This window comes from Primulina eburnea, chromosome 15 (genome assembly GCF_022965805.1).
Source record: "Primulina eburnea isolate SZY01 chromosome 15, ASM2296580v1, whole genome shotgun sequence".
NCBI classification, from domain to species: domain Eukaryota; kingdom Viridiplantae; phylum Streptophyta; class Magnoliopsida; order Lamiales; family Gesneriaceae; genus Primulina; species Primulina eburnea.
The window spans coordinates 30,946,420-30,955,749 of record NC_133115.1 but is presented as its reverse complement, the minus strand read 5'-3'; the positions used below and the strand labels follow the sequence as shown (position 1 = coordinate 30,955,749).

Sequence of the window (9,330 nt, the reverse complement as noted above, 5' to 3'; positions counted from 1 at the left end):
ATTGGTTGTATGTTAGTAATTTATGTTCAAAATATTTACTTGTGTGATTGTAATTTTTTTGAATGATTAGTTAATTACATTTAATCAAGTAATAAGTTTAAGTATTGAAAATGAATATTAAATATTAAAAAATTTTAACGTAATTATAAATAAATATTTAATTAATATTTTAATTCAGTAATATATATAATGAATTTTAATATAGAAATGATTTTAGATACTAGTGATATTTTAATTGTTGTGTTTATAAATATTTTGTGAAGTAAATTATTTTTTGTTAATAAAATAATAGAGAATATTCCGAGAATATTCTTTTTAATGTAGAGTTTAGAGTTGATGGGTTGGAGATGAATTTTATGTTTGGTGTAAGAATTACACTATTTTAAAGTTAGTGTGACACTAACATAGCGTAATGGGTTGGAGATGGCCTGAAAGGCTTTTTATGAAGGAAATCCAAAAATGCAGGCGGAGAAATCAAGTAACGTGAGTTTAATTTGATTATTAAATCACTCAACTTGTACCACGAAAGTCCAAGTCGCAGATAATTTTCTGAATTTTTTAGTATGTGTACAAAAATAGCTAGTAAATAAAAAAATTTATTTTCTCTATATTTTATGTAGAGCTCAGACATGTTTTACCATACAAATTATAATACATCCAATATACTACAAAATGTTTATTCGGCAAAACTATATTCGTGTTCATATAATTTGTACGTTTTTCATTTTTAATCTAGTCCCTAGTCGATAATTCTTAATCCCTTAATTTACAAAATTTCAATTTTAATTTTTTTTTAAGCCTGTGTATCGATGGTGAAATAAAACCTCTTGTGCAAGACACAAAAAACGTGGAGTGAGTCTCATGTGAGACCGTCTCACGGATTATAATCTGTGAGAAGGGTCAGTCCTATCTATATTCACAATAAAAAGTAATACTCTTAGCATAAAAAATGATACTTTTTCATGGGTGACTCAAATAAGATATTTATCTCACAAATACAACCCGTGAGACCGTCTTACACAAGTTTTTGCCAAAAAGTGTAGTTTACTCATGCAACTGATGGAGGCGAAACTCGAACTGAAATTCCCCAAGCACAACCAAAAAAAAAGTATAGTTCCCATCATTCTAAGAAGTCAAATATAAAATTGACAAGTTCGGGTTTCTTGTATTAAAAAAATCGTAGAATTATTGTTTAAGACAAACCAAAGTTGCTCAGACAAACCAAAAGTTGCTTAGATGATTCCCGATGAATTTCATGATAACTTCATCTTGTTATCTCTCATTCCTTGTTTGACCGTTTCTTCTTTTGGAACGAAAAAGACTAATTAAAATAAGAGAAGGAGTTGTTCTGCGCCTTAAAAAAAACAAAAACAAAAACAAAAACAAAAATAAAACAAGTGCAATAAGAACTAAGAAGCATGATCTGAAAACTACTTAAAAGACTCACAAAGCTCGATAAGTCAGAACATGTTTGTTTCAGTACAGAAGTTTGGACATAAGAAATTATCAGGGCCAGAAATTTTTTGGCAATCATAAGTGAATGTCAAAAAGATTTAAAAAACAAGATAATCTAAATCAAACATACTTATGACACACCAGGTTAAGTCATATTTATCAAAAAATGATGCACAAACTAGTGGGAGAATGCATGTTTGATTTGTTAAACATAAACTCACTTAATACATTTGAATCTTGTCTAAAAAGAAAGATGATCAAAGTGCATTTCCTATGAAAAGCGGAACATGTACATGATCTATTGGATTCGATCCATACAGATGTGTGCGACCCACTCAGTGTTAGCACAAAAATATACACTCTTACTTCATTACCTTTACCAATGACATCTTGAGACATGTGTATGTGTATTTGATGAAATACAAGTCTCAAGAATTTGAAAGGTTCAAAGAATTCAAATCTGAAGTAAATAAAGAAAAGAGTAATAAAATGCTTCGATCTAATCGATGGATAATACTGAAGTACTGAATTTCAGGACAATTTTAAAGAGAATTATATTTTCTCACAATGTACTCCACTTGTCACACCTTAATTGAATAATATGTCAGAACATCGTAATCGGACATGGTTCGATCCATGATATTATTCACTGAATTGTCGTAATTTTTTTGGGGATTTGCGCTTGAGACTCCGACAATATTTTTGAATCAAGTTCATACAAAGACAATTGATAAAATTCACATGAGATATGGATGAGAAAACCTCTCAAATATTCTTTCTTAATTAAGAATATGTGGATGTCCTATTTATGTGAAGCAGACAATGAAAAATAAATTGGATAGCAGAGCCAATTTGTGCTATTTTATGTGATATCCAAATAGTTATGTTGGTTATTATTTCAATGATCCTAATAAAACAAATGTGTTTGTTTCGAGAAATGTCTCCTTATTGGAGAAGGGGTTTCTATTAGATAGAGAATGTGATATGACAGAACTCGATGAGATACAAGAAATACCCACTCTTGAAATAGTAGAACTCACACCCCAACATCCAGTTGAATAAATACAAACTCTTAAGAGATCCGAAAGGGTCTCAATGCCACCTATGAGGATGAGCCTGCTTTTGAATAATGTCAAGATGAGCAGATTCATGGATGTGATCCAAGAAACTCCAAAGAAGCATTATTAGATGTTGATTCATCCAAATGGTTTGAAGCCATGTAGTCTGAGATGAACTCCATGTATTCAAATTAAGTATTGTCTTTAGTAGATCCACTTGAAGGAAATGTTCCCACAGAAAGAAAATGAATTTACAAAAGAAATTTGGAGCAGATGAGAAGATAACGATCTTTAAAGCAAGATTGATAGCAAAAGGATAATACTCAAAGACAATGTATTAACTATGACGAAAAATTTTCTCCAGTCACAATATTCAAGTCCATTAGGATATTGTTATCCATAACATCATGGTATAACTATTAAATATGAAAGATGGATGTGAAGACATCGTTTTTTAATGGTGACATCAAGGAAGAGATTTACATGTCTCAACTCAAATAATTCACATCAGCAGGAAATGAGCATAAAATATATAAACTTAGAGATCCATCTATGGATTCAAACAGGAATCGAGGAGTTTTAACCTCTGATTTGACAATATTATCAAAGAGTTTGACTTTGTTAAAAATCTTAAGGAATCATGTGTATACAAGAAGGTGAGTGAGAGTATAGTGACATTCCAAGTGCTTTATGTTCATGACATACTACTCATTGAGATTGATGTAAGGATGTTGTAGTCAACTAAAATATGATTGGCTAGTACATTCTCAACGAATGATATGAGTGAAACATCCTATGTATTAGGAACACAAATCTATAAAGACAGATAAAAAATGCTAGGGCTCACTCAATTTATATCGATACATGTTGAGGAGATTATGTACGAAAGATTTCAAGAGAAGATATCTCCCATTCTGTCATAGTGTGACTTTATTAAGTCTTTGTGCCCTAAAACTGATGAGAAGATAGAAATCATGACTCACATTCCATATGCATCTGCCATTGATAGAATTATATTTGATATGATATCTACTCGACCTGATATTACCTTTGCACTGAGTGTTGCACACAGATATCAATCCAATCTAGGTTCATTGTATTGGAAGTCCGTGAAAAATATTCTTAAATACTTAAGAAGAACTAAAAATTTGTTCATGGTTTAGGGGAGTGGAGAATTAAAATTATAATACTATATTGATTCTAGCTTTAGATGATTCAAAATCAACATCTGGATTTGTATTCAAGCTCAATGACATTGGTGTCTCTTGGAAGAGTTCCAAACAAAACACCATAGTGTATTCAACCGCTGAGATTGAATACATAGCTGCAGTAAAGGATGCAGTTTAGATGAGATATTTGTCCAAGAGCAGGGTGACATTCCTCAAGGAGTTGATCCAGTCCCGGTCTACTGTGACAACACTGGTGTCGTTGCGTAAGCAAAGGTATCGAGGTCTCATCAGCGATCCAAATATATACTAAGGAATTTCCTCATAATCCGGGAGAGTGTGCGAATAAGAGACATATCAGTAGATAGAGTCGCTCTGTAGATAACGTTGCTGATCCACTGACGAAGCTCATGTCATGACCATTGTTTGGGAAGAATCGTGAAACAATGGGTCATTGGCCATAAGACAGGTGAGAGATTGTGAGAGTACGTTTTCAGCAAGCCAACTTATTGCTTGAGTTTTATTGACTCTTATCTAAAAAAATATTTATTTTAATAATATTTTATAGTTTTATCAAATTATGACATTTACTTATGTGTATACCAAAGCTGCATAGATAAATTTTTTGAATATACAATAAGTACAATTATGTCTGTCTCTCAACATAAGATCGTGAAACTCATTAAGAAGTGTACTGTATATTTTAAACAAGTTCCTAGTCGATTCAGCTGCTTAAAATAAGGATATCTGTTATGTAAACGTCATGTTTTTCATTGGTAATGACATTAAGAAGTCCTTTCATACAAATTGGTGATCATTTGATGATGCACTGGACAATCTTACTACAGATTTTTCAAGTGATTATAACTTATCGAGAGTATTAATCCGCAATTATGATTGTACATTATTAGTCATTTAACTTGGAACAACGCAGATGCTCTACATACTAGCATGCACTTTGATCATTTTACCAACTTCATTGAGGCTTATCAGATAATGAAGTTAGGTGTAGTTTCGAAATAAGTATGAGTAATTTGCAATTTTCTTTTAATTTTTGATATTTTCATCGTAATGCTGAGGTAACGTCAAAAATTTCAAAATTTTTGCAAGTCCGAATTTTTCCCTATGATGTACTCTTTAATTTAAAAATTTTAACAAAATTTTAATTTTTAATAAATTACAGTCGTAAAATAAGATGAAATAATTTTTTCACTTGAGTCCGCCGTTTTTGTTGGTAAAAAAAATATAAAAAATAAACGAAAAAAACAAGTTAATAAATTAAAAAAATAAAAGACGTAATTTTACCTGTAAAATTACTAAAAGTGTATATTATAAATTACATGACTAAAGACGTAATTTTACCTGTAAAATTACTAAAAGTGTATATTATATGATCATAATAATTAGATTAGATTCTCATTGGGCCCATGGAAGAGCAGTTGTTAACTTTAAAGCCCACAAAAAGTAGCCCATTTACCTTTTTATTAAATAAAATCCGCTGACCTTGTCGGTAAATAAACTATATGCCAGTGCTCCGGCGGATTCAAGGCAGGCTGAAAAATCTGGCTCCACAGATCTTGTGACGCCTGGTTACAACCCGAAGATCACACTGTTTAGTACTTCCCTCGAGGATATTCGGTACCAGAATGGATCTGAACCCCTTCAGAATATGCTCCCCGTTGAAGTCTCTGGGATACTCTATGATTATTGTGGTATTAGGCATAATCGGAGTCTCATACCATAATTCTTCGACGGTGGAGCATGACCTTGTTTTCTGTTGTGCTGGTCACTCTATTTCATGCTCTGGTAATTGTACTTTATCTTCATTTCCCCTCTTTTTGCAAATTATTTTGTCGCAATCGATTCGTTAGCAGTTTATAAAAGTATACATTCTGTTCTTTGTTGTGCTTATCTTAATCGTTAGGTTAAAATATGCTGTTGTAGTGGTTATGAGTCGCTGATGTGGTCACCATGGGCTTTAATTTGAGTTGGTCACCGAGTTCCATAGTAATGTAATGGAGTTGTTGCATGTGTTCATACATCTGTTATAAATTCTTGTTGAATTTTTGAAAATTTTCTGAAGATATCGAAACATGTAAAGTTGCAAATAGCATTCAACATTTTTATGTAGTACAAACATAATTTTAATATATCAATGTTAAGAGACTATTCAAAATATATTTACACTTCTTCTATGTTCAATGTCAGCTCAGGAAATTACAAATATAACATAATGATTTAGAATTTGACAATAGCGTATTAAAATGTATGTGTTGCTAATGCCTCGTGCTGTGCTGGAACGAACAGAACCATAAGTTGTCTCATCTTTAGAATCAATCACTCTTGTTTAGTTGAAAATTTTATACATAGTTCAAAGTGTTGATCACTTTTTTATATTCCATACAACTTATATTGTAAGATTGATTGTGTTGTTACCTATTTTGCATGGCATGAGCTTTTGATCTTTTTTTGTATCTCTCTTTCATATTCCTTATTTATTTTCTTTTCATGTTTCCCCTTTGTCGCCTTTTTGTGACAATTTTTTTTAAAAATGGACTCTCCACAATTCCATATTGATGCATCATGGCCTTTTAAAAGTGATCAGCACTTTGAACTAGGGTAGCCGTCCCCATTCCATTCAGTCCATTATCACGGCGTTCCATTGAACCATGGTTGTTACGTCTTGCCTTCTATGTTATCCGTGCAGTGATAGAAAGCAACATGATATGTTTAAGGCCGCCAAGAGTACTAATTGAGGTATCAAAACTAAGGCAGCATTTCAGTATTAACACACAGTAACATAATATATATAATGAAGAATAATAGCAGTAAAGCTGTTGTCCAATATATGGATAACTTAATGTTAATTTCCATTGATGCAGATAGTGTTTATACAGTAATTAGAGCTTCACTGAGACCCTGACAAAAAGAAGTATTGTTTTGTTTCAACTTAAATATTTGCACGACAGTTGATGAAATATATGCCATTGTTACTTGGATAGATTACCTGTATTCTCTCTTATGAGTGCTGGTCACTTTTGCAGCTTCTATTATTGTCATGGAGCTATTTTATGGTTCTCCTAAAGGATCCTGGTTCAGTTCCTGCCAACTGGAAAATGTCGCCTCAGCAGAATGTGGAGGATGGCAGTTTTGTAATATCTTCAATTTCTGTGGTGTTCCCAAACTCAGCAACCATGACTTCTTCGCAGGGGTCTGAAAGAAAACCAACAGGCTACTGTGATCGATGCCAAAATGGTGGTCTGAAAGAAAACCAACAGGCTACTGTAATCGATGCCAAAATGGCAAGCCACCGCGCTGCCATCATTGCTCTGTTTGTAAGATGGTTTAATTTTTCAATATTAAAAAACGAACCATTATAAATTTCACTAGTAGCCAGGTTACTGTCTAGGCCAAAGTTCTTATTATCTTCTATACTGTTGGTCTACTAACAGTTCGTGGTACATTATGTTACCCACTTGGATGCTCTTTAGATGCTGCACTATATTATTTGTCATCTTGACTTTTAAATATGGTACTGTCGGGTTTGCAGGCCACCGATGCGTTTTTAAGATGGATCATCATTGCTTATGGGTTGTCAACTGTGTCGGGGCTCAAAACTACAAATTCTTTCTTCTTATGTGGTGAGATCAATTTCATCTCCATATTCTCTATTTTGAAAAGTTTGTTGTTGATAAATAAAATATAGTCGAATTTAATTTTTACAAATTACATGTGTCATTTATTGAGTTATCTCATATGTACCTATTTTCCATGAGAGAGGATTAAGCAACATTTATGAATCTTTGGCATAATCTACTTGGATAGAAATGATAGAAATCCTCTAACAAAATGCCCAATTCTAAAGTGATGATCTATAATGTCTTATTGCTCTACACTTTTCTGGAGACATTGCTGAATACTCTTGTGCTGCTTCCCAATTTCATAAAGTTCTTTCGAGGAGTAAAGCATCATTCGAGCTCACCTGGGAAACTGGCTGTCACTTTCTTGGCCTTTGGTAACTTTTCTTTCCATCGATCAACTTAGAATCCCCAACTGTCTGGTTTCTCATTCATTTCCTACTTCTCACAGAGGGTACATTGATGCAGTTCTGAATCTTGCTTTTGCGCTCAGTCTTCTTTGTTTCGTAATTATGCATGCATTGTTGATCATCAGCAACACGTCGTCAGTTGAGGTAAAGATGCATCTTCTGCAATTACTTGGTACTTGAAATATTATTATCGGGGTTAGATTGAGTTCGAGGAGGGGGGGAGGGTGAGGGATGGCCACCCTCCACTTCATCATTTTTTTAAAAAAATTTTATATGATTTCAAAAAAGGAAAATACTCCCTGCATAATTTATTAATTAAGTCATCACCCCTCTTCTGGTCGTACTCCACTCTTCATAATTCCCGGTTTCATGCTTGGCCATTATGCCTACTGAAATTGAAATGCGCTTTCTTTCTTGAACGTTTTGTATTTTATGGTTTTTTTGTAGTATGATTCTCGTATTGGCTTCTTCTATCCGTCACCGTAGAGATGCTTGGTTTTTTTTGGCATTAGATACTGAAATCACACTTCCCTGTCGTCAAACCTTTTTCTTTGTGTGAGTTTTTGTTTCATCTGCTCTTTTTCTTGAATTGGCATTAAGCTCTCAGTTGCATTCGACTATCCAATTGTTTATCTGATGTTTCAGTCCGTGAGAAGCAAAAAGCTGCACGGTGAAATATGACACGGGATGGAGGAAAAACATTGAACAGGTCTAAAGCACCTGATATTGTAACTTTACTTTTCTACGATATTTAGCTCTCATACATTTTGAGCTTGCCATTTTTATTTTTTATTCGCAACAATGATTGCCCAACGAACACCATTTGTTCAAGGTGAGGAATGATGGGAGACTTTTTTGCCTAACTTGTATTCTCCAGTATGTATACCATGACATTTTTAGAAAAATCAGCGTTAAAAATATCGTCACTGGATATTCGTCATATAGACCTCGTGGATATCTGTTATTCCACGGAAACGAAATTTCCAAGTAACATAGGAAAGTAACATGTTGGTCTTTGGCACTAGAAAGTTGTTTTGGTCGTTTCTTCTCGTCTCGAAAGGAGGTCTGGATAGAGTACCTGCGCTTCACGGCATTGATTTTCCCACTCGTTCTGACATTGAAGCATGAAGAATTTTTGTCTTCTCCAGATATATAGGTAATCATTAAAATTTTCGGCAGTTGTCTCCTTGAATTCATCTTCATTATATTTGTACGAAGAAAACTCTTACGTAGTTAAGTTGCACACACATATGTATCACTTCTCATGTTTTAGATCTTCAGATTCACTCAAACTAATAAAAAAGATACGTAACGTAGATCAAAGTAAACATTTGTATGCATATAAATATATATTTTTTTGTTACAATCTCCGAGATTCGGACTCACGATCGCGGGGAGAGAAGATTATGCCACCGGTCCGAGATGTTCAAGACCACATGCTTGCAATTTTACCATGCGATCCAAAGGTGTCCGGGTTCATCCCGTGCAATGTAGCGCCACCCCGTATATAGACACTGAAACAAGTTAATTTTTTTTGTTTTATTTAGGTACCGAGATGATAATTGTTACTATTTGTAATTAAAATTTTGTTTGGATCGATTAT

The 9,330-nt window shown here is 33.4% G+C and overlaps 1 protein-coding gene and 1 long non-coding RNA gene across 2 annotated transcripts; both read left to right on the top strand.

Moving 5' to 3' along the window:
* The first annotated feature begins 5,188 nt into the window (after positions 1 to 5,188).
* On the top strand, positions 5,189 to 7,521 carry LOC140814761 (uncharacterized). The gene is made up of 4 exons (XM_073173849.1): positions 5,189 to 5,374; positions 5,425 to 5,485; positions 6,724 to 7,014; positions 7,230 to 7,521. Exons 1-4 carry the CDS (start codon positions 5,349 to 5,351, stop codon positions 7,383 to 7,385), a joined length of 534 nt encoding a protein of 177 aa, XP_073029950.1. The 5' UTR covers positions 5,189 to 5,348; the 3' UTR covers positions 7,386 to 7,521.
* Positions 7,522 to 7,550: 29 nt separating this feature from the next.
* On the top strand, positions 7,551 to 8,034 carry LOC140814762 (uncharacterized). The gene is made up of 2 exons (XR_012114154.1): positions 7,551 to 7,694; positions 7,769 to 8,034. It is a non-coding gene; the product is annotated as an uncharacterized lncRNA (long non-coding RNA).
* The last annotated feature ends 1,296 nt before the right edge of the window (positions 8,035 to 9,330 follow it).

Excerpts from the sequence above, each read along its gene's own strand:
- LOC140814761 (XM_073173849.1), top strand. The coding sequence starts at position 5,349 with ATGCTCCCCGTTGAAGTCTCTGGGAT. Across the intron at positions 5,375-5,424 it reads CCCGTTGAAGTCTCTGGGAT|TCTTCGACGGTGGAGCATGA; the intron begins ACTCTATGATTA and ends TCATACCATAAT. Across the intron at positions 5,486-6,723 it reads TCACTCTATTTCATGCTCTG|CTTCTATTATTGTCATGGAG; the intron begins GTAATTGTACTT and ends TCACTTTTGCAG.